The sequence below is a fragment of the Aquila chrysaetos genome, chromosome 3 (assembly GCF_900496995.4).
Source record: "Aquila chrysaetos chrysaetos chromosome 3, bAquChr1.4, whole genome shotgun sequence".
Lineage (NCBI taxonomy): Eukaryota > Metazoa > Chordata > Aves > Accipitriformes > Accipitridae > Aquila > Aquila chrysaetos.
In genome coordinates, this window is record NC_044006.1 from 6,403,798 (window position 1) to 6,429,207 (window position 25,410).

Genomic DNA, 25,410 nt, shown 5'->3' on the forward strand with positions numbered 1-25,410 from the left:
TGGCCCCGAGTGAGGCACGCTCAGCGCTGAGATGCTGCTGGTTTTGTACCCGGCGGTGGGGGCATCCAGCACACTGCAGCTGGGAGGACTTTGGGGAGTCCTGTCCGCACTGTAGCTTGGAAACACTCTGCTTTGTAGATCATCTTTAAAGATCCCTCCTAGAGACTCTTCTGTGGCACTGAAAAAGTGAATTAATGAGTTTTTTATTAAGTAAGTAGCTGGGCTCAAAGCATGCAGAGCCCACATAGGCATGTGAGAGCTTTACGGGGGGAGGATGCGGCAGTGTCATTGGTGTCTCAGCCACGTTAGTTCTTCTTGTGCTCAATTACATGTTGTTTTTTCTGTTGGCTGAAAGTCTGTCTGTCTCTCTTGCAGCGGAGTTGGAGTTTGTACAGATAATCATAATCGTGGTGGTGATGATGGTGATGGTGGTGGTGATCACGTGTCTGCTGAACCACTACAAACTCTCTGCGCGATCCTTCATCAGCCGGCACAGCCAGGGGAGGCGGAGAGACGAGAACCTCTCATCAGTAAGTCGCACCCTGCTCTTCCACCCCACCTTGTCCTGCGCCGTTTGCCAAATGATGTGACACTGGGAAAATGTTAGAGCCAAAGGCATTCGTCTGGGTCGTGTGTGCCCATGTGCCACTTGGCACTGCACGAAGAGACACCCTCCACGTTGGGTCTTGGCATCATCTTCTGTCTCCGTTATGGGGGTGGGTGTCCCCTTTTAGGGATGTCTCTGGCTCTTTAGGGTGCTGTATGTTGTAACGTATAGACAGCCATAGCCTCTGCCTTTGCCCTGAGCTTTGCAGTTCAGACTTTATATCAGTAAAGTAACTGCAGGAGGCTGTTCTTGGCGTGTCCTGTTCCTGAAACCACCACGCACCCTCAGCTGGTTGGGGTGCATGTGCCTTGCCTTTAACAGCCCCAAACTATCAAGTCCTCTGGCGGCTCCAGTTGGAGAGTCTCAAATGACTATATGAAAACTTAATGCCTGCCTTGAAGAGAATAGGAAATCCTGAAATACTTTCTCCAGTTTTCACCGGTGGTGCTGCCGTTGCCGTGGTGGAGGGGTCAGAAAACGCTTGTCAGCCAGACAAGCAGAAATCTCTCCAAGGGGGTGCTCGAGAGGGTCACTGTGTAACCCAGGCTCCTTGCTTCATAAAAGCCTGAGGAGAAACGTGTTAATTGTACCTCTGATGGGGACTTGAGGCTGAGCCTCTCCAGCCTCGAGGCAGATGTTGGTTTATGCAGTTTCCTCAAATGCAGTAGCTCAGAGAAACTTAAAAGAACCTATAGAGAAAAGACATCGCATTTTTTTGGAGGGCGAGCGTGTACTATTCACTGCTGCCTACATGGCTCTGTCTTCAGTGCAGGGGTATCTTGTACCGATTTTTTTGTTTGGTTGGTTTTTTTTTTTAGCATTCACCCTGAAGGATCTTAAAGCTCTTTAAACGATAGGGCTTCCTCAAGGTCACTGCTTCATGCCCTCTCCTCTGCAGGCTTCCAGGGCAGGCTGAGCACATCGGTGCTGCCTTGCGGTGGTTTGTGTGGGGCCGTGCTCCGTTGTATCACATCCATGCTTGCTGCGGGAAAAAGATCAAATACTGGGATTGCTTGCTTTTTTCTTTTTCTTTGAGAGAGATAACTAACATCTTTTATTAAATAAGTCTTCAGTACAGCGCTGTTGAAAGCTGTCCAGCCAGCAGATGCCCAAGGTGCAGGCTGTCCCTCTGCTCCATAGCTGCTCTTTTTGTCACACACTACGCACAGCAGACGGAGGTCCCTTATCGGACGCTCTGTGCCAAAGTGAGAAAGACACCTGTTGGTAAGGAGAGCTGTGCAAAGCCCAAGCTCGATTAAAGCACCCTTCATTTTGTGGGCTGTGGAGCGCGTCTCCGGAGGGTACGGCGGTGAGCTCAGCTCGGGGTCGTTCATTGATGCTGTGCAACAAGATCAAAGGGCCGGGAGTGCGTGATCCCCTCTTAAACCAGCTGGTGCAAGGGTGGCGATTGCTGGAGCACCTGCCTGCTTTGGGGATCAGAGCTAAACTCCTTGCACGTATCCCGGCTCCTCCTGGAGTTACAGAAATCTTATGTCTCTTCTTACCATCCCGTGCACCCGCTTCCAACAGTAGCAGAATGTGGGCATCGGAGCACGTGAATTATTAAAAATAGCAGAAAGATTGTTTTCCCATTTTCAGATTTTTTACTGTTTTATCACATCCAGAATGATTTACTTGAACAATACCAAAATGTTTCATTTTACATTTTCAAAGCAAATATCAGATCAAGCCTTTTTTATTTTAATATACTAATTTCTGTTTTCTTAAGTGGCCTGTTTTTTGTTTTCTTTAAAAAGAGGAAAGAAGGCTAACGTGGAAAGAGAAGAGAAAATCACATGGAGATTGAATAAAAACTTCAGGTTGAATCAAAAATTGTTGACTGTTTAAAAAATAATGCCTTTTTCCCCTTTTTTCTTTTTTTTTTTTAATTTTTTTTTTTTTTTAAATTTCACCTGGTCAAAATTTCCAGCCATTTTTTGGTCCAGTCCCCACACCAAAACAGCTCTGTTATTTGTTCAGCCTTCAGACACATCAGTGATTAAATGGCTTTTCAGGCAAGGTTTACCTCCGTGCCTCTGCTAGACCTGAGTGAGGATGCGGAATCTTCAAAACCTTTCTTGGAGCTAAGGAGAGAAATGTGAATGTACCATTTGGGGGTTGTTTTTTTTTTCCCCCTCTATAATTCTTTCCCTTCTCCCTGCCCCTGTCTGTGCTGCGAGGGCAGTGTTGATGGAGCAGCAGCCAAGGTTCCCTGTGGTCCGAGCGCTCTCCTGGTGGGACAGAGAAGCCCCTCGTGTGCTAAGCGGGAAGCTCGTTACAGTGGGATCAAACATAATAAAGATCTTAAAGGTAGCTCCTTTCAGATTCAGCACAGCATGTCTTTTTGTAGAAAACGGCTCCAGTCTAAATGAGCGCTGGAGGCTGGCAGGGCAGAGGCTATGCTGAACTGGATACCGGTTTACGTAATCCATTAAACTTGTGCTGAACTGGTGTTGGGCTTTTAAAATCCCAAACTTCACTTTGCTGTCGTGACCGCAGATGGGCACTGGAGCTGCATACACGCTTTTCATCTTTTGAAATATTGAAATAGTTCATCCCATGGTCAGGATGCTGCTAGGTCTGCCCGAGTTGTTCTTTTTTGTTGTTGTAGCTCAAAAATTACAACTGAAGGAGAAATTAATTTCCCTAAAGGTTTTTTTTAATGTGGTTCTCGCTAGCAAGGAATTCTTGTATTACATCATGTGTTTCTCCATCACCATGCTCACTGTACTTAAACTCTGTCTCCTTATAACAAGTACCTTTATTTTTCCAGAATTAAGAATACTTAAGAAGTGCTCCTAAAAACTTTTTTGCAATAAGAACGGCACTGTCCCTCCACCTTAGGAACAGTGATGTCCCACTCCCCCCCAAAAAGTGGTTTAAATGCAATTTCCAAGCATACCTTTGTCCCCCAAAATGGAAAATGTAAGTCCTCCTGAAGGCTCAGAGACTTAATCTGCACCATGCAGCTTTACAGAGAAAATTCTCTGACACTACTAAAACAAGCGTTTCTATTAAAGTCAAAGATTGATCTCTAAAAAGAAATTAAAAAGTAATTTTACATTCCGCAGTGAGTCCTGGAATACTTGTGGAGGCTTTTACAGCTGTATTGCTCATCAGACAGCAGAATCTCAGCTTTCATTTCAGAAAACCATAGCTTTCTAGACTCAACCATTGTTGAGGTGAATTCAAGTCCTTAATATTCCAAAAATCAGAGGCGAGCGAAGAGAGCCCCGAGGACAAGGATTTACAGCGGTGATGCTCCGTCACGGGGCAGCGCGGTTTTGCTTGGCTCGGTGGGGATGTGTAGTCATCGCATGGCCAAAGCGTGAAGGCTAAAAGTATGTTTTCTGTCTCTGAGGCTTTGCCTTCCTCTGACTGCTGATTTCCAGCAATTTTAATCCCACTATTGAGTTTTTAGGAGTTACCCAGATGGGGTTCACAATAGTGTGTGAGGCAGAGGGTCGGCGTTGGTGAGCGCGCGTGTGGTCGGTCAGCCGTGGGCACCTAAGCGTGTCCAGGTCAAGCCCTGGAGTCCCGGGAGAAATGGTTAATAACAGCTGCCAAGATCCAGCTCCTACAGAAAATGGGTCTCCTGTCTGCTCCTTATCTCTGCAGATCCCGTTTTAATGTTGTTTCTACTGGTTTGCTACTCTTGCATCCGTGCGTGGCCCGGAGCATCACTCCTTGACCTCACCTATACAAACAGATGAGTTAAGGTGTGAGCCAGAGCTTTTCTTCTAAACGCCTGAGTGGGATATTGGGTGCAGGCTTTGGGTGAGTGGGTACTTAGGGGTAGGGGACGTTTTTGGCGGAGCGGCTCACATAAGGGTGCGTACGCGCCCTCCCCATCGCCTGCCGCAGTGGGAAGCCCCAGCTGAGCGCGGTGATGCTCCGCACGCCGGGAAGCGCCGGGCTGCAGCCGCCCTCGCGGGAGCCGGCTGACATCACTCCCGGGAAAGGGGGAAGCAGATGGGATATTGCCATGGCACTGCCCACTGCCAAGTTAAATATAAAACATCTAGCAGAAGGCAGCGGGGTACTCGCTGCTCAGGAAGTCTGCCACGGGGGCATGGCAAAGTAAACAAATTTTTCAGAGTGCTTCCCGCTTCTGCCCACAGCCTCGGCATCCTTCGCGATGAGGTGAAGGGCTGGCAGCGTGTGTGGCAGTGCTGGAAAAACCTCCCCGTGCCCTTTGGTGCCAGCGCCGTGGCTTAGCAGGGGGTTAGAGGCGAGGATTTGATCTGTGGCAGATGCAGTTCCTCCTGGGTCTTTTGGCTGCTGGGGAAGTTTGACTGTAGACTATCCCTGCAGGCAAAAAATACATGTAAGATGGACCAGACTAAACAGTTGATGCCTGTGTAAATAGTTGCATATTGAAGTCTAAAGGTCTGTATAAAACACAGCGTTGCATTGCTCGGGAAGGGCTATGCGGTGCACAGCTTAACCAGCGCATTCATTAGCTGTGGCTGGGGAGGGTGCCGGTACTGCAGCACTTAACCTCTGCTCTAAGGAGATGCTCCCTAAAAAACACTGAGAAGGGGGAAGAATCCGGGCTGTCTCATTTCCATATAAATCACTGTTTTCCTTGCACTGGCAACAGGACCGCCTTGAGGTTTATGTGCAGAGCTGAGCTTCAAAACCAGGAACCTGATGGGATTCTATCCAATCTGATACCATGTGCGATGCCACGAGAGAAAATATATTCGAAAGTTGGGGAAAATAAAGAAGAAAAAGGGGCAGGGGAGGGAAGGAGGAGGGGGGGATGTAATGGGTGGCTGCTTTGGAGATTTTAACGTGGTGCTGGTGCTGCATTTCGGGCAGTTGGATGCGTGTTGCGGGACGCCTGGGTGCTGAGGCTTCTGCCGCAGGGTTTGGGGCTGGCTCTGCCCACGGGGGGCACCCCCGGTCTGGTCCGCTCTCGGAAGCGCTTCTGGGGGGAGCGGAGCTGCTGTTCAGCCACTTACTGGGATAATAGCTGCAAAGGGATGCAGCAACGTTTTCCCTTGCATGCCGCAGCCTGGTACGAGGCCAGATGTGCTTCACAGCTGGGCAAGGTCCAGGGAGCATCAGACAGGCAAAACCTCTTCTGACTTTTATCAGTGAAGGTCTCCGTGGTGCTGCGGTACTGTTGCAGCTTTTTACAGGCTTTCACCGGGCTGCCTGGACCGCCACCACGGTTATCACAGAAACAGGTATTTCATAGTAGGAAAGCTTGTGGTTTGCACATCTGGAGAGCCCTGCTGCGAAGGCTGGGCCTGAGAATGGCCTTTGGATGGGACACCTTAAAGGGAAAGAGGGGAAAAAGAAACACCCTTGGCATTTTTTTTCCGCTGGTGGTAAATACTTCTGCCTGTACCTGACTTGCTGGTGCTAGAACTGGAGATTCACCTGCAAGAAACTGAGAAGTGCCAGCTATTCCAGGTTATAATTACGAGCCTTCTGGCTTGTTTTCCTCCAGCCTGCCTGCCGGAGGGATGTTGCTATATGTGAATATTAGCAATATTTAAATATTTTAGTTCTTAAGGCAAAAGTGTCTAGGGTGAACTGTGTACGCTGAGAGTATCACCAGCAAATGGGAAGAACCTTTGTTTGTTTGTTTTGATCATGATTTGTAAACTAATCTCATGGTTTGGGGGAAATTGGCTTGTGGCTTTATCGTGCCTGGGGTTGTTGGCACCTGGGTTTGGATTGCAGGATCAGGGTGATGCTTGCAGTGTAAGGAAGTCTCTAGACAACAGTTCCTCAGTCTGTTTAAACCAAGGACCACTTATCCTTTTGGAGAAAAAATACTCTAGAACCATCCTGTTGCTGCAGATTTCTATTTTTTTAGCCAAATAAAATTAGGCTTAACATTTGGTTATTCACTTATCTTTATTTTCCCATGATTTCCTTGATTGTGTGCATCAGAATGTGGGTGTGAGGTTTTTATTTTTTTTTTTTTCCTTTTTTTTTTTTTTGATCTTGTCATTATTTCATGGAGCATTTTCTGATGTCTTGTGAATCACCCACAGCTCACAAATTGAAAAATACTCCTCTGGCATGTTTGAACCAGGGAGAGAAACATGCTGGGTGGGTGTGGGTGAGGAAGGGGGGGGGACGTCTGCAAATGGGAGAGCGTTGTTTGCCGGTGTCGTTCTCATCATTCATTCTGCAAGTCATCTATTAAATATAAATGGAGGTGAAAATGGAGGGAAATTTTAATCAGAAGTGTTGTTTTCAGTGGTAATATGCTAATACCCTTAGCATATACCCGTACGATACCCAGCATATAGGATAATAGCCGATAGCCCTACTAGAGCTGGTTGTCCGCTTAGAAGAGGGTGCGTGCTGTGTGCTGCTGCAGCCGGGGCAGGAGCGCGTTGACGGCAGCGGCGTCTTACCTGGGCTCCGGTGCAGGATGAAACCCGGCACGAGCCGTTTGCAGCAGGAGCTTAACCGCTGCTGGCAGTCAGACTCACTCTGCGCTCTCTTCTTTCCAATGCAGGAGGGAAGCCTGTGGCCTTCGGAAAGCACCGTGTCGGGGAACGGAATAACGGAGGTGAGGGTGATGCGGGTGCGGGTGCCGCTGCCTTTCCCACTGTCCCGGGCTGCAGTATCTCACGCTTCTCGCCCTCTTTCTCTCTCTTTTTTTTTTTTTTTTTTTTTCCCCCCCCCCACCTTTCAGCAGCAAATCTACACCCCGAGACCCAGCGACCGCCTAGCAGTGCCATCCTTTCTGCAGAGGGACCGCTTTAACAGATTCCAGCCAACCTACCCCTACATGCAGCACGAGATCGACCTGCCACCCACCATCTCGCTGTCGGACGGCGAGGAGCCCCCCCCCGTACCAGGGACCCTGCACGCTGCAGCTGCGAGACCCTGAGCAGCAAATGGAGCTCAACAGAGAGTCGGTCCGGGCACCCCCCAACAGAACCATCTTTGACAGTGACTTGATAGATAACTCCGTGTATGGGGGGCCGTGCCCCCCCAGCAGTAACTCTGGCATCAGCGCGACCTGCTACGGGAGCAATGGTAGGATGGAGGGACCGCCGCCGACGTACAGCGAGGTGATAGGGCACTACCCCGGGTCGACGTTTTACCAGCACCAGCAGAACAACAACGGGATGCCCTCCATCTTGGAGGGCAGCAGACTCCATCATTCACAAATCAATGGCCTTGAGAGCACAACCGCGTGGAACAAAGAGAAAGAGAAACAAAAAGGGCACCCCTTTTAAAAAAAAAAAAAAAAAAAAAAAAAAAAGAAAAGAAAAAAAAAGAAAAAAGCAAGAAAGTAAATGAAACACTCTGCACTTCTCGTTAAAAAGGAGAGAGAGAGAGAGTTGAGGAAGACGAGCAAAGAAAAAAAAAAAAGCCCTTCCCCATCTCTCCATGTATAAATATTTACTTGTTATGTCTGGTCTGAATGCACAAGCCTACCAAGCTTGCAAAAACATTTCTTTATTGAGCTGTGTCTAGACGTTTAAAAAGGAAAAAAAAATCAACTGTAGTCCTTTTTTTTTTTTTTCTGTTTTGTTTCTAGTTGAGCTGTGTGTGAATGCTTTTTTTTGTTTGATTATTTCACTTATCTTTAAAGACAAAATATTTGCACAAAAAACATTTTGTTTAAAGATCTGCAATATAAATATATAAATATATATTAAAAATAAGAGAAAGTGTATGTGTAAGGAGCAGGAGTATTTTTGTATTAGAAGAGGCCTATTCAAAAAAAAAAAAGTTGTTTTCTGAACTAGAAGAAAAATGGCAATTTTTTGAGTGCCAACTCAAAAAGTGTGTATTACATTGTAAAAAAACAAAAAACAAAAAAAAATCAAAAGCAGGGGTTTAGAGTTATTTATATAAATGTTGAAATTTTGCACTATTTTTTAATATAAATATGTCAGTGCTTGTGTTGGTCAAAGCCTCTATCATGTCTACCATGAACCTGTTAAGGGATATATGTCGAAGTGAAGAACAAAGTAGCTGGAAGGGGGTGGAAAAACGCTGAAGTGGAGATGCCAGCCCTGGGAGGAGCGGTGAGCGAGACTGCATCTTATGCAAATCCTTAATTTCCAGAGTCCCTGCGCGTGGCCGCCAACAGTCACGGCTTTATACATTCCCTACAAAGCAAGAGGAGTTGGTGTGTGTCTGTATGTCATCTGGTAGGATTATTGGAGTAAAAAGGTGAAATAAAAAGTCCCTGCTTCTGAGAGTCAGGAATGACTGAAGCAGACAAAAATTACTTGATTTTTTTTTTTTTTTTTTTTTTTTTTTTTTGGACAACCTCTAACTTTTTGGAGGGGGGTGGTGGGGATGAGAATAAACTTCTGTGTCTGAAGGAACAAAGTGTTTTTTGGTTTATTTCTTTCAATGTTCAACTGAAGGGCCCTATTTGGAGTTAAAGCAGCGATAATCGAAGTTAATGTGAGTAGATGGTAACATACCCACCGGCTGCCTTTCAGCTGGGCTTTAAATATCTCATTGAAAGTACGAGCTGAAAAGTGTGGTGGTAGTGAAAGTCATTTTCATTTTGTATTAACCTCCCAAACCTCCATTTGGGATGAACGGGTGCAGCCGTGGCTCGCAGCTCCGTCATCCCCCGGGCTGCCTCTGGTCATCGCTATTTTTTACTTTATTATCCTAGCTAAAGAGGTGTCAGATACAGTAGATGGAAGTGAGTCTGCTCCTGTGATGTATTAATTAAAGGCTAAAGAAATACGCTTAATGCTTTAGAAGCAAATCCCCTTTACCTCTTGTGAAGATGTCCTCATCCACAGCAGCATGGTCCCACCTGCCCTCCTACCCACCGGGTGTTGTGCGTCTGTAATTTATCTTGGTTTTGGAAGCATTTTGTCTTACTATGCTATTGTTTACATTTTTATATTGCGTAGGTGTCTGGTAGGTGTTTTACCCTCACAGTGAATTTGTACGTGACAGAGTAAGCGAGTGAGAAACCTGAGAGCGCGCGAGAGAGAAAGCAAAAGGGAAAAAACCTGTTCTCGGTCCCGTCTCCCCGGCCGGGAGAGCATCTCTCTGAGCGCGAGGAAGGGTGGGTAGGGGAAGCACAGAGAGCGAAGATTTTACAAGGGGGTGTGATTTCATTTTCTGCAGGATGCTATCTAGTAGAGTGACATAAATGAAAGATATAAAGGCAATAACTATTGTTTTTAAGCAACTTTTCTATTACTTGAAAAAAAAAAACCATGAGAACAGTTTTGAAGTTCTGACCATTTGAACAATATTTATATATATTTTAAAGAAGATGATGAATAGCTGAACTTGAAGTTTGATCATTATTTTTTGCTTTTTTTATTTTTGCCTAGAAATAGTCCTGTACCTTCTCAATATTTCAAACTGCTTTTCCACAGCTCTTGAAATCTTCATAGCTTTACAGTCGTGTAACCTAAATTTTGATGACCTAAAAAAAAAAAAAAGCCACAAAAAAAAAAAAGTCATACAAAGGAATAAATCTAGTTTGTCACGAAAGGTACAAAACTGATGAATTTATACGAGTTTTTAAAATGTATCTTTCCTTTATGTAACGTATCTATTTAGTGCCTTATTAAAGAAACAGTAACCCTCCCTTTTTAGAGAGGGGAAGACAAAATCATCGTTAGCGTCACGAGTAACCAGCGTCTGGTCTCTTGCTCCTTTGGACCTTGCATTCAGTTTTCCAGTCCCTTCTTGCCCGGCAGCGCTGCCGGCTCCCCGGAGCAGCTCCGTGTGCCTGGCCACGCAGGCTGCTGCCGCTGCTCTTCTCCGGCTGTTTGTAAGGGAACTTGAACACGTTTATGCACATTATTCTACCCGGGGAGGTAGGAAACTGTGGTGGATATTGTAAATGAGATACCAACCAAAAGAGAAACCGAAATATAATATCTACTGCCCTCTTGAGCCAAAATGTGTGAATAGTGGGGTTGGGGTTGGGGTGGGGGGTGGTGGTGGGGGGTGTTGTTCTGTGATCTGAACTAGTTTGTTTGCTACAAAAAAAACTGGTTACCTCAGCAGGTTTTGGGTGGAATATGCATCACACATTTAAAACTGAGCAGTGAATAAGGAGGTGTCGTGGGGACTGGAGGTCGTTAAGTAACGGGGTTGTCGTCTCGCGTGGCGTCACCAGACCCCAAAGAGAGGTCAGGGAAGGGGGTATGGTCTGGAAAGGCACGGAGGGGTGGTGGGAGGGGGTCTAAAAATGCAGTGCAGTTAAACCCAGCTCTCCTGCTTTGAAGTCCTCAAAATTTCAACCGATTCTCTGGGTTTTTTCCCTATTTTTTTTCTCTCTCCCCAATTCGCTCCCCAGTCTGAGCTTTTGTTTCTCGAGCATCACCCCAAGCATCTGCAGTTGAGCGATCAGTTTGTTGAGTTCCTGGGTCCGGTTTCATTTACCTCTTTCTCTAGTTTGGGGAATTTAATGAGCGTGAAACAGCGTGGCTCGTCAACGCTAAATTTCTGTTGCAAACGATGCCTTTCAGTCCATGCCGTGCACAAACAAAACCCAAGCTGCCACCTTTCCCCCTGCTGGTGCAGGTCCCTGGGCAGCGGGTGCCACTCGAGTCCACCTCGACAGAGCCAAGTTGTCACCTTTTGTCTTTCTTCTGTCCATCCCTCTGCTTTGCAGTCCCGAGAAGCGTGAATTTCAAGTGCAGATACCAGATCTGGGGCCCAGATCAACTCCAAGTTCTGAATGGGTGTTTAGAAATAACAGTCTGTTCTTTTTTATTATTGTTGTTGTTGTTGTTGTTATTGTTATTATTATTATTACTATTTAATGTTACTTTTTTGCCTCGGGGTCCATTTCTTCCCAATTCCCGTGTCCCGTATTGCCACCAAGGCAGAGAATTTGCTTTGCACACCCTTGCTGATGTCTCTACTCGTTTCCTTCTGGCCTTCATGCAGCTCAGGAGAGAACTGTGTTAGAAGCTGGACTGCGGTCCTGCTCCGCAGGAGTCTCTAGCGTCTTGCAGCTGCCAGCAGAGAGATTCAGGCCCCTTAAGAATGATTTATTTTTAAACAAATACAGAAGAAACAAGGCATTGCTAATGCTTAGCAACCTCTTGTCCTAGCCTGCCTTTTTGCTCGAAGTTTTCAGAGTCACGTTAGCTTTAAAAGGGGTTGTTAATCTTACAGTTTCGTAGCTTGCAGTATGGCAAAGAGCATCCTTAAAGTGCCCCCAAATCTTAATGGCCTGGAATGGGAACGTGGCTTTGTCAATCAGGATGGTGAGGAAGGATGGGTTTCGTTTGGGGCTGACATTGGTAAAACTTGTGTTCCCTTCACAACCCTCAATCGCACCGGTTTGAAGATTCAGTTTTACTAATCTAGTGCGTTGTATCCATAAGTGTTACGAAATTCATTCTATCTGAAGTGGGGCTATAAGGAAATCCAATTGCTTTCTGGAGAATCACCCTTTTGTATGTGTATTGAACTATAAAATTGCACTAACTGCTATATTAAAAAATAAAGAAATAAAAGCCCAACATTTTTACTAAGGATCAGGAAAAGACTGAAACCAGATGTGTAGCATTAACAGTGCTAGGCGAGAACAGAATGAATTTTTAATCTCTTCTGTCTCTGTATTGCTCAGAGATTTTCTATGTACAACATAAAGCTACAAAAAACAAAAACGTTTTCCAGAAACCGTGCTTCAAATTTCTGCTGTACTATAGAAGCTCATGAAGGACAGCATTAAAGTCCTAATTTGCCTGCCTTATAGACACATTTCATTGTATTAATATTTTCTTAAACTTCCAGTTGCATTGCTTTGGCTTTGGAGTTTGTTATAGGCAGTCCTGTATCCTGAGTTCTGTTCAAGTTTAAACTTATGTAAACTATTGACAGCACATGCAATGCAGTACTTATCTATATTTTGCTGTTTTAGTATGAATATGTACTCTGATGCCAATTTACAAAAATCTGTTGTAAATGCTTATTGTGTAACAGTAACCGATAGTGGCAATTATATGTCATTCTAAAAGCTGCAATACTTATACAATAAATTTTACAATACTTTGGAAAATTTGCCTTCACCTTTTGCTTTGTTACCCAAAAATCAGAGTTTGCCAACACAATGTAATTTCAAAAGCTCTTCCTATTTTCTTTTTGAATATTGGAAAACTAATATTCTCGGGTTTGGACATTTGTGTGGTTTTTCCCCCTTCCTTGTTAAGTAGCCTTCTGAATAACAGGCCAACCTCTGTATTGCCACAACGTGTTTTTTCCCATGAAGCTGTAGCTGTTTCCCGGTGTATCTGCATGCTCGGTCCGTGTGTGCGTGTACAATTCTGTTTTCTTTTGAGTAGATCAGGTGTTGCGTCTTTAATCCCAGAAGAAGCATTCCTGGTTTGCACCAGTATGTCCAACACTTGCGATCCTGCCTTTCAGCCAAGAACATCACTGATGGTCAGAAGGTCTTAACTTGAATAACCGTCAATCAACAAGAACTGTGTAGATTGACTCAAATCCTAAGCACAGATAATTTGTGTGACTTTTTCCTTTCTGAGACTGTGGTCAAATTGCAGTGATCACATTAAAATGATTGAAAACTTAAACATTTGCAGGGGGTTTTCTTTTTGTGTTTTGGAAGGATGTCCTGTAGATCCACCCAGATCTTGGGTTCCTTCTTGGCACTAAGGAGCGTGTAGTAATTAATCCCTGGGCTTCGCCTGAAGGCTGTCAGCTCTGCCTAAGCCCTTGGTCTCCCCAGCCCTTCTCTCTGGCTGATGGCAAACCTCTGTTTAAGGCGGCAGCATTTTTGAAAGCGGCCCCTGGCTTTTCCGAGCGGCCCCTCCAGGTGATTTGGATGGGCAAGCGGTGGAAACTTGGCTTTAATCTGGGGGAGCCGTGGGCACGAGGAGCTCCTGTGGACTTCAGCGGGACGCCTGGATGCTCTGCACGGCCGGTTACTTGCAACACAGCCCCGAGCCGATGGCCAGTTGGGAAAATATCACTGGTAATGACTTAAAGCAGCTTAATTGCAGCCCAGGAAGGAGAACCCCAAACCCAGCCCTCCAGCTCTGATCCTGGAACTGTGCCACTCGCCTCCCAGTTGCGGTTTATTTTGTGGGATTCCCGGTGTCCTCTGAGCATTGCTGCTGGAAAGACAACCCGGGGCAATCCAGTACTGGAAAGCAGCTGCTCTGGGTTGGAACGCTTCAATTTTTTCCCATGGTAAGCAATCGGCTGCTTTTAACGCCGTGCCCTTGCCTGGCTCGTCGGCGGGGCTCTCCTGGCTTCGGGGAACGCTCGCCAGTAACCGACCACAGGCTCTGATGGGCCAAATTATACCCGACCGAGTCCAGTTTGGAGCCCTTCTACCTTTAGACCCAAATTACTCAGCATACCCCAGTGTCAGCAGCTGTAACACGGCTGGGGGCATGTTTGGCAGGGGCCTGTCCCTGCCTGCTCTCCAAGCCCCGGCGAGCGGTGGGGATTCGAGCCCGGTGCCATCCCCATGCCCCGAGGGAGCCGGAGGGTCCCAAAAGGCTGGGGTACCGCTTGGAGGAAGAGTGTGTTGTCGTGCAGGCGAGGTTCATGAGCAGCACTAGGGGTTAAATTGCTCTCATTGCCGTTTTAGACCGGAGGACACCGGCCCCAGCAGTCTGGGCTCCGGGATGAAGCGGCGAGTGACGATTTGGGGGTGTAAGCGGGCTTCTCGAGGCATCACGGAGCACTTGAGGTGGTGTATCGGAGGTACCAGAGAGTGTGTTGGATGCAGTACTGCTCTGTGCTGCCAGCGTTCGGTGCCTTCCAGTCCATTTACAAACCACCACCTAGCCAGGAAGCCTTTTTTCCTCTAAATCGTGTTTTAAATGAACAGAACCCTGCTCACTCCATTTTAGCGACTGACCAATTTTCACATGAGTGTTTGGAGCTAAAATTTTTAACCCCTTTGCACTCAAGAGTGATGCTTTGTCCTGAAGCCAGGCTCTCCAGGCCTGGATTTCTTTTTTCCTTTTGGGACGGTACCTTAGCAGCTCAAGCAGGCTTGCGAGGAGGCCGGTGGTGGCTCCCGGCGGGGCTGTGCTACGGGATAGCTTTTAGGAAGCAGCATCTGCATTTCAACCTGAGAGCATGGACCAAAACAAGCAACTCCCCCATTGCGGGTGTTCGAGCAGGTAATGAAGACGTGAGTTTTGTCTCTGTTGCGATCTTCATTAGCTCTGCTCCTGCCTCAGCTGCCACGCACGTGTGAGCACGGCCGGGATTATTAACCCTCGATACGGCGGGAGCTCCGCAGGAGCTGACACGACTCGCAGAAACCCCCATCCTGCAAAGACACAGATGTCCCATTTGATGCACTGTGAATAACAGAGAAAAATTCAAATGGCTTACTCGGTGTATAACACCGCGCACGGGAGTCTTGTGGGATCAGGGCCGGCAGGAAGAAAGGTGAAAACCCACGGCGGGGAGGAGTTGATTTTCTTTACCAACACAGCGATTTGATTGATGAACGCGACGCCGCGGGCTGCGAGGGGCAGCGTGGCCCCAGCGGGATGAGGAGCTCGGTGACCGTGGCGGGATGCCGATGGCCCCGGTGTTGGCTCGAGCGGCTCCAAACCTGCTTTCCCGTCCCAGGTGCAAAGAAACACCAAAACGCTACATTTCTGAGAGAGGGGCAATGCCCCTGCCCCAAGCTCGGGATCACAAGTATCCAAGTGGGGAACATCCACCTTGCTTCAGGCGCGGCGAGGTGGGGGAAAGGGCAGGGTTTGGTTTGAATCACTGTTTTGAAATGACATTTTTCGTTTTTGGATTCATGGCTGAAACCAACATCTTCCCACAGAAAATGGGAACTCAGCTGAAACCACATTTTCCAAAGGGGAATTTTTTTAAATGAAAAAAAAAAAGCCAAGTTCAACCAGCGCAGTGCGTGGGAATGGGCAGAGAAATATTGTTACTAAGCTACCTTTCCACGGCTAATGAGGTGATCTGGGGACACTGCAGCACGGCTGATTGGCAAAAGATTATTTTTAACCCTTTTTCTTTTTTTTCTTTTCTTTTTTTTTTTTTTTGTGCAACTCAGCAGAAGAAACAATTTTGTGACTTTTGGAAACCACAAGTGGCAAAGCCTTTGATTTTAAACAGATTTCTGTGCTGCAAATTGAATAGGACTTAAGAAATCAGATTCAGCTTTCCCCTGCGCTTCCAGCATTAAAACCGTTTTTGCAGCGCTTCTGGCCCTCCCTGGCTGCACTCGCTGGAAGGTGTAAATTCCAACTTCAAAGTATCTGAACTTCACAGCAGGTTTTTTTTTTTTTTTTTTCCTTCGCTTTTTGTCTCCATATTTTAGCTGCTTGTCCTAACCCAAACTCTTCCCCTCTCTCTGCCGGCACCTCCTCTCTGCCGTCGCCCTCCTCGGGAGCCGCGTTAACCCCCGCTCCTGCTCTCCCTGGCAGATGATTAAATTCTCGTGTGGTCTCGGCAGCAGCTCACGCCAAGTTGCTGCCTGCACCTGCATTTAATCCGGTTTGTGCTTGGAGGGTACAAAGCAAAACCACCACCCCCCTGGGCTTGTTCAGCTCCAGTCCGGGTGCTCGGGGATGGTCCCCACCACAGATTCCCTCCCAGTAAAGATGGGGGAGATGGCTTCGGGTGCTTTGAGGTGGGGAAGCTGTAAAACCTGGAGTCAGCCTCTTGCTTTTTAACCTGCTCAGGCTGCTTTTCCCTTGGGTTGATTTATTGGAGGGTTTTTTTTTCTCCAGGGCCCCGAAGCCCCGGCGCAGGCTGAGACATGCCTCACCGTCGAGGGAGGGGAAGCCTTGACCAGGGACAGAAACCCCCAAGTAAGGTGGCTGGAGGCACAAATTCTCCCTCCTGGCGAGTGTAGCGGTGGTGGGTTACACTGAGATTTATTAAGAAAGCAACGTGCTCTCACAGGAATCCTTGCTGTTGACTATCCTGACTGTAATGGGAATTTACTCCAAACACTTGCTTCTATCCTTTTTTTTTTTCTTTAAAAAAAGAGTCTAGAAATTCCCACTGCTTTGACATAAAACAGGACTGTGTAACAGTGTTAGTAGCAAAAGGAAAAGACTGGACAGGAGAAAAGGGGAAATAATTCCTGCCTTGTGCTCCTAGACATGATCAGGCTGGAAAATCACTGCTCAAGATTCACTTCATTTAAGGTCTGATGGGGTCAAAACTGCTTCCCTCTCCCTCTTTCCCCTTCCCAGGAGCCCTGCAGAGAGCTCACCCCTCTCCTTTGAACCCAGCGCTTGAAGTCCCGTGGGTTTTGCTGGGTGAGCGGGCAGGCAGGGGCAGCTGGTGGCTTTGACACAGGTGGGCACAATCCTGCCGTGGCCGAGGAGGCAAATTCAAGCAGCTCCAGGGAGGGTGGTGGCTGCCTCTGGGGGGTTTTCTGCTCTTCTGCTGAGTAGGAGCTAGAGGAGGTTTTGGAGAGGGTGTTTCCTGACCACCCTCTGCAGCAGCATGAGGTGGGACTGAGTTTTGGTTCAGTGATACCCCAGCTTTCTGAAGCCGAGTGATGCAAAGGAAAGACAAATCCTCTGAAACAGCAGCTACCTCAGTGCTTACTCTTTTTGAGGTGAGATTGAGATTTATGGCATTTTTTTAGGGTACCCAAAACTGGGCTTCAGGGTGTCCTGGAGCCACACGCTGCAGGAGCTGTAGGTGTGCTTTTTCCTCCTCTGTGGCCAAAAATGCATCGATCACCGCAGCTCTGGGGTCTCCTCCCTGGCTGCCTTCCCCCCTGGGGGGGACGTGACCTGCTGCTCCCCACATGAGCGGGGCTTGCTGCCCGCTGGAGAGCATCCCTTGGTGTTGCCCAGCAGGTCGGGTCGGTAGCCGCACCGCTCCCCAGCTTCCTCCCTGGCTCTGCATATGGAGAGCCTGTTGTCAGGTAAGATTAAAAGGTGCATAAATGAAATTTAGAGCTCTGGCTGACCAGACCGATGGCTCTGGACTAGGCAGAGGAGACGTGACATGAAGCAGTCTACGCGGTGTACTTGGAGTGGGTTTTGCAATGCAGAAATGTGGGAGAGCGTTGACTGCTGGTCAGGATTCATTAGCTGTCAGCTCTTGGTGGGTGTTCGTTCCCCCCGCCTCGCGCAGTCCCGACTCTCAGTTCAAACGCACACAGTTGCTTTGAGATTGATTGTTAGCAGCAGCAATAAATCACAATCGCGGCAACCAGTGGTGAGTTTTGGATGCCAGTCAAAATGCAGCTCCTCGGAGTATTTATCTCTTGCAAAGTCAGGGAACCTGGACATTGAACAATTAGATCAGCGTGGCTCTGTGAAGTTGCATTTGATTAACAGAGTAACTCTGAAGTACAAAGCTATTGCTTTGGTGTTGATGTGCGTCGCTAATAAGCAGCCTGGTTTTTAAAAAAAGAGATCGGAGACTTAAATATAAAGCACCTCTGCCGCATTGCTCACCGAGCAGCACGCTGCACCAAGGCAGGTGGCTTTGCACCAGGCTCCCACCTTCTCCTTTCTGCTGCGGCCTCGCTATTGTCAAGGCATAAATGGAGAGAAAAAGGTGGGGTTTGCTGCATTGGAAACTTGGCACGGATGTCCTCTCTTATCTCCCAATACCGCAGAAGCTACTGGGCTACTTCAAAAGACCTTTAAGATGGATATACCTGACCCAGGGAGGGGAATGGCTGTGCTGTCCTGGGGACCACAGCAGCTCTGCCGAGCCTCTCATCAGTAGGATGTGGCAGCGGCTCTAAGTCCCAGGCAGACACTGTAGTGTCACGGGTGGGTACTCGCAGTTTGCCACGCTGTGTCCCCTTTGTGTTACCAACAGAGGATGGGGCTGTGGCCGCAGCTCCTGCTCTGATATTGTGGCGTTGAGTTAGTATCTTCAGTACGGAATGCAGTCAGCTACCTTTTTGCAAGAGGTGTTTACAGTGGTTTAGTACTTGGACCCGTTAAGATGGGTAAGAATTAGGCATCCAAACCGCTTTAGGAGCTCTAAAATAGTCATGCAAGACCAACCCCTTCAGGGTGCTTCGTGGCGTTTTGAGGAGAGGCTGTGCAGGTCGGGGGCAGTCGGCAGAGCTGGCGTGAGTGCGAGGAGGGAGCTGGGTTGGGTTTTAACTCTGGGGAGTGCCCACCGGTGGCCTTCTCAGGGAAGGTGATGAGCTGTAAGCACATGTTCACTCCAGACAACTTATTAATGTACTTGTCCATCACAGCGCACACAGACAGATTTATTTTTTCCTTGAATCTCGAACCAAGGCCCTGCAAGGTTCAGGTGAGCAAAATCAGATTGAAAACAGAACAACGCACAACCCTGATGGGCCCAACGGCTTTCTTTTCTCATCTCTATTTTTCTCTTGTGAGAGCTGCTGTTTCCTCCGCTCTTCTGTGCAGGTCTGTTGATTTTCTGTTCCGACGAGGAAAGCTTGAGGTTCCCCAAGAGCCCGGCCCTGGTGCCGTGCCTCCCCGCTCCCAGGGCAGTCCTCCCAGGGGCATGGAGGAGCCAGAGCTAAATATAAGCTGGGGAGGAAAAAAAAGGGGAGTGAGGGAGGGTGAGCGAGAAGATCTGTTTATTTTCCCTCTGATCTCTGAGCCCTGCTATGTTTTATTGCTTTGCAAACAGGAGGTCTGGAAAGCTTCCTTTCCTCCTGTGCCAGTGCAAGGTCAGCTGGGTACATAATTCCTGCACTTGAAGGGGAAAATACTAAATATGACTAGATTTACAGTAATGTTGTAAGAGTGGCATGAAACTGGAACTGTATTTACACTCTGCAGGCCAGATTTTACTGTAAATGCCCAAATAAACTATTTATATAAACAGTTTCTGCAAATTTGCACAGTGCCTGGATGCGCTTGCATCCTTCTGCTGAGAATTTAGATCCGATGAGTAACCTGTGGCAGAAGAGCAACTTTTATTGCCGAAAAGCCCTACAGAAGGCGATGCAGACAGGTGCTTTACGTGCAACAGATCTCGAGGAAGGCGAGGCCCCTTCAGCACACTTGCTCTTTATGTACGCATAAGGATGTGGTCACCATTGCCTATAGCCTGGCGATGCTTCAAAGGAGACTCTTCCGTTGCGGGGTGCGTGGTGTTTGAGAAGCTGTGTCGGAGAACAAAGGGACAGTATCAAGGAACATAACTGAGACTCCCTGTGGTGTAGAAAAGCACGGTATGAAGCAAAGATTTAAGGAAGTAGACTAACTTTAAAAAATTTGTTCAAGTTGACTCAGCTCTTCCGATTCGTCAGAAGATACCCGACTCCTCGGTGAAGTTTCTGCCCTAAATCAAGGTCTTCTCATACTGAGTCACGACAAATGTAACTAGTTGTGAGTAATCGCTGGAACCAAACGTGAGTCTGGAAAATTGGCTTTGTCTTTTCTCTTAAAGTTTTGGTTTATGGGAAAAAGCATTGGTTTTGCTTTCCTGCTCTGGCTTTCAGTGCCTTATGTGGGTAAAAGCGCAGCCACAAGTCGCTGCTTCTGCGTGTGCTGCCCATGCGTGGGGGTTTTGGACACCCCCAGGAGACTATGCCCATCGCTCACTTTCTGTCTTGATCTTCAGCTTCTGGACTGACTTTAGGACTTGGGCAAACAGCACGAATGTCATCCAGCACAGGTACGTGTTGCTTTTAAAGAAATTCTGCATTATCAGTCCTACGCAGAAAAAACCCAAACCCACAGGGACTGCATCATGTTGTCCTCCATCCCCGTGTGCTATCTGTGTGCTGTCCTCCTCTCTGCTTCTGGGTTCCCATTAACCCAGGACTTGTTCATGGCTTGAGGAACAAGGTTCAGCTGCAGAAACAGCCCAGTCCCCCAGCCCTGTCCTTCGACGCATCTCAATGTCCTCATGGCAAACGGAGGGGTGGCACTCCCCACCGCTGCGACCCCTGATATCTGCCTGTCCTAGAGACTCTTGTTTCTTCTCCAGGTCTGGAAGAGATACAGGGTGGGAGTATAGGACTTGAGTGGAATCAAAATTGCATTTTAATTGTAAACATTTGTCCAGAAATTAATGTTTCTGAACTAATGTTTCTCTCCAACCAATGCATTCAGAAACAAATGACTCTTGCTAATTGATTTTCCCCGAATAACGGGAGATGTACATGTAGAAAATCAGCCACGCATAATTGAAAATCCCCCTCTTTCAGCAGGTATCCGCATAATCACTCAAGTGATGTGTTTGCTTGTCCGCTGGCAGTTATCACCTAGGAGTCACGCGGCTGTCTGGAGGGGGTTAATTTTTCTAATTTTTGTTTCTTGAGCTGAATTAAGTGTTGAAAATCACTAAACAGACTTCCATGTCTAATAAGGTTGCTTATAGTCCCAAATAAGTGTACCCATAGAGGGAATGTTACTGATGGCTTCCTCCCTTGGTTGGAAAGGTATATTTGATGTCTTTGCACCTCTGCGATTGGTAATTCCACCATTTGTCCCAATATGTAAAACAGTTTTGAGCAACATCCAAGGGCCGTTTAGCAGCTGATCGATGGCTCCTCCGCAGTGAAGGTACTCTGCTCCAAAGCCCCTGTCTCTGCCGTGCCAAACCAACTGCCTCAAAACCCCAGAAACCTAACATAGAGAACTGACAGTCTGAGTGAGTGGGAGCAGAGTATAAAAATAAGTGTAAAATAAGTTGTAAAACTGAAAAGCTGTGATTCATTGCCTCTCATTTAAGGCAGGTGCTGCAAAGCAGGTCTTGAGGGTGACAACAGATTTCAGTTGCTTTAGGAGGGTAAAAGCAAGTCCTGCACATAGCTGGTGCATAAATCAGTGTGTTAAAGGAGAGCTGCAGGGTCAGTGTCCCGCTCAGGAGCATCCCTTGCCTCCCTTGGCTGTTTTGAGTGCCTTAGCCCAACGGTGCATGAAGCTCTCCTGCCAGCGGAGAGAAGTTTCCTCTGGGAAGCGTAGGAAATGGTCAAAATGCAACAGCTATGCTTCATTTTGCAGTCTGGAGATGCCAAGGGGAAAGCAGGAAAGCCTGACTGGGGAGGGAGCAGAGGCAAAAGGAGCAAATTGGCTTTGACATGTCCCTGCAGGAGGGGCAGCAGCAGCGCCCGGGGAGCTGAGCGGATGGCTTGGCCCTTCCAAAGGGGCTTGTGGCAAAAAAGACCCCGCAAGAATGGCACCTGGCCAGTGCAATTCGGAAAGCGAACTTTGCACATGAGGAAGTCAGCTGTTTGCACGAGCTGGGTTTAACTTCTCGTGTGATGGAAAAGCTTACAAGATGTTTGGGGCTCTTTGTGAAAGGTGCTGTGAAATCCAGGAATTAAGAGGTTGCTGAAAGCATACTTAGATGGGATGGAGCATTGGATGACATGGTTATATTTAGTGGCTGCTTGAGGGCCAAATTCTACCCATATGAGATTTGTTAGAGGCCACGATATAACAGGACTTGGCTTGTACCAGGAGTGACTACACAAACGCAGTTTTTGGCCCCTTTTAAAGCTGGGGATTACATGGAGCAACTTCCCAGTCACTGATTGATCGCTGAGGTCTGAGCCCTGGAAATGCCGAAATCCAGGAGTGTGGAGGAAAGTGAGACCACAGCCTGGGGCAGCTCAGGGCGAGCGTCCCAGCTCTCTGGTGGCCACAGGCAGGGAGGGCTTGCAAACTGGGCTGCACGTTGTGCTGACGGCTGTCTGGTATCCTGGGCTATACGGAGGATGGATATACCTCTCGCAAGTGTATGGCAACAGCTCACCACCTTCCTTGATGGTACTAGTCAACTTCGCGTTATACAACTTTCTCTACAGCACGCCTTCAGTAACACCCCATGGTGGGTCCTAGCAGTTGTTTAGTATTTTACAGCAGTTTCCCTGTGTTGCTTTGACCTCTCTTACTATCAGCCTGAACAGACAAAAGTAATCAAGGTTTGTTCAGAAGTAATTTTGCATTAGAGCTTCTCTTGAGGAGCAGATAATCTGTGGTTTGGGTTTGTTTTTTTTTTTTTGTTAATAAAGCTGCATAACAAAGGATTTCATCATTCTGGCAATACTGAATGTAATGTGCTGGCAAAAATTAATGCCACTACTAATGGTGGATTGGAATTTTGCCTTAATTATATCATTAAGATACATTTCATGCATTTAATTGTTTTTGTAAAATGACAGCTAAGCTCTCCTGCCTTGCATTTCCCATTTCCTGATTCAATTACTTCACGTGCAAGGGCAACCTGCTAGTAATGGCCTTTCACAGCTTTTGCTTTCCAGGGGAAATCAAGTGGGTTTTGGTTAGATATGCCAATACATTTCAGGTTAGCAAAGCTTTTCTGTGCTGTTTGTCAATGTTAGTGGTGAACAGATGCACTGAACTCTCTCCTCCTCCTTGCTGGCCTGGATGTCATGAAAAATAAGAGGGGGGAAAAAAAGTGTCAAGACAGGCCTGGGAAGAACAAGAGGGTTAAAAATCAATCTGCTGGCCTTATTGCATGCCCTGCTGCACCAGTGGGAGGTTAAGTTTGGGTAAAATACGCCACGTCTGGCCCAAAGGCAGGAGTCTCGGGATCAGGGACTCCAGCCTCGGGGTGATGTGTTGATCCAGGGATTCACTAGCAAAAGTTGCCAGGTGTTGATCACGTGAAATCCAGCTGCTGGAGAAGAGCTGGCAGGTCCATCCCCTGCTACAGGGAACAGACAGAGCTCAGCTACGAGAAACAGGATAGGATCTTCTTCTGTGTATCCCCAGCTTCAAAGCTGATATAGCTTGCACAAGATAACGTGACTACACAGGATATGTTCTGGAAGAGATGTTGTTGCAGGAAGACCTGGGAGAACTGCTCCTTTCCCGGTTTGTTTTCGCATGGTAGTGCCAATTCGTTAGCCGTGATGGTGCTGACCTGTGAGAGCAGGTCGCTGATGGGAGATGGAGCTGCGACTTTGGGCTTTCTCGTGGGACAGCACCAGCCAGGAGGCTCAGGGCTTCCCTCCTGGACACATGCAAAGTTTCTTGCTTGCTCTTTGAAATTAAGTCAGCTTGTGTCTTTACAAGGCCAGAGCCAGTCACCCACTGCAAGCCCAGCCTTCCGGCAAGGCATCTAGGAGGCATATGAATCGGTGTGGTCCGCTGTGGTCCAAAATAGGACCTAGAGCCCTTGGCAATGGTGACATACGTGGATTTGTTTTGGATGAGTAAACACAGTTTTCACTGGACAGGAATTTGTAGTTATGTTTGCAATTCCCAGCTGCTCAGAGGGATGGGAGTGGTGTGTACTCTCTACTTTGTGCCTTTTCTGACTGCAGCTCCCTTCCAAATCTGTAATCATTGTTATATGACTACACAAAGGCAAAATTCAGGATGAGGGTGGTTAGGAAACGGGGTAATCTCTGGCTGCAATAATCACTATAGATAATGTTGTTAAGTTGCCTTGAGGGGTAGATAGATTTTTTTGCTTGTCCCTAGCATCACCGCTGGATTTTGGGCCATCTGAGAATAGTCAAAACTGCCCCAAAGGCCATCCAGATGCTACCGCTGTTTGCATTGCAAAGCCAGAAGCCCACAGTGTTATACATGCGCTGTAATGAAAAGCAGGTAGAGCAAGCGGAGAAATGCAAGATTTGTGCAGATGACAGAGAGGGAACTTCCATGCCAGAAGACAGACACAGCAACTGGTAAATACTTTGAAAACCTTTCCAAGTTGTTACTGCAACATTGACCGTGGGAAGCGTTTGGGAGCAGGCTTTTGTTCTCAAGACTATAACCATGCTGCTGACTCGACGAGTCCTTGACCTCAATTAGTTGCATTCGTTATTTGGAGTCCAGTGGGGATGAAGTCAATGTCTTTCTCTTCTTTCTTCCCATCCTTTCTTGCTTGGTATATGACAAAGCTGCAACTTGGCTAAGGCACAAATCCCGTTCAGCACTTGCCCTAACAGTGTCCTGGGGGATCTGCAGAAGAGGCAGAGGAACCCTTTGGGCTCTGTAGGGCCACAGTCAACAGAGGGGAGTCCTGTATTAGAAATGTCCTGCTGGATAGGCTGCACACCTCCTTTGCTACTGGCCTGCTAGAAGCCTCGAGCAAGAAGCTTCACGGGTGTCTTTCTCATATATTTTGAAAGCGATGGGAGACATTGACGCGCTACATCCTAGTCATATGAAGATCATTAGGGATAAGAGCTTAGTTACCATCTTCATAAAGTCTTGTCAACCCTGAATGGTTTCAAGCCACTAGAACGCGAGTACACCATGACTTGTATCTGCTGGAACAGGGTCTACGCTGTATTGTCAGGTTCTGAAAGTCAATAACCTTCATGTTGTTTCTCAGGTAAAATAATTGCCTGTGTTTCTACATCAAAACAGACTTCAGAGGGCTTTAGGGGCTGCTTGTTGGAAAGAGAATGCAGAAGGATGTCAATCCATGTTATACAAACTGCAGAGAAAGAGTCTTGAATTCTGATCAGTCGGTTAATGACCATGCAGCAGGTATTGTTCTGAGATTTATTTTTTTGTTACATCAGGTATTGGGTAACACTTAAAGGAACTTTGTCTTTTTGATTATTGATGCTTTCAATTAGTCAACAAAAAGTTCCCTCCCAGTTCGCTTTGGGTTAGAGACCACTGAATGCTCTTCAATTTTCTGATGCTTTTCTTGAGTTACTGATGCTAATGGTTATTGCTGGATTTATCTTTAATCTTTATGGTCAGGAGTGGGGAGGCTGGGTCTGAGCTGCCTGTGCTGTGACGGGGAAGAGGGCAGTGGGTGAAAGGAGATGGAGAAAACACTGAGCTCCTCCTCCTTTCCACCTTTGTAAGACAGGGCTAAGTCTGAGACACCATGCCTTTTTAGCCCTATATATAGGGATGAAACATTATGAAAATACAGATTTATGTCAGAAAAAAGAATCCAAAATTAACTAGAACTTCCTTCTGCCACCAGGTAAG

General features: G+C 47.2%; 1 protein-coding gene across 1 annotated transcript in view; it reads left to right on the forward strand.

Annotated features, from left to right (window-relative positions):
* Window positions 1-13,134, forward strand: part of PMEPA1 (prostate transmembrane protein, androgen induced 1) — a 53,228-nt gene extending 40,094 nt beyond the window's left edge. The window contains 4 exon segments of the mRNA XM_030009457.2: window positions 376-530; window positions 7,095-7,148; window positions 7,275-7,424; window positions 7,426-13,134. Coding sequence (XP_029865317.1) covers window positions 376-530; window positions 7,095-7,148; window positions 7,275-7,424; window positions 7,426-7,824 — 758 coding nt within the window. The 3' untranslated portion in view covers window positions 7,825-13,134.
* The last annotated feature ends 12,276 nt before the right edge of the window (window positions 13,135-25,410 follow it).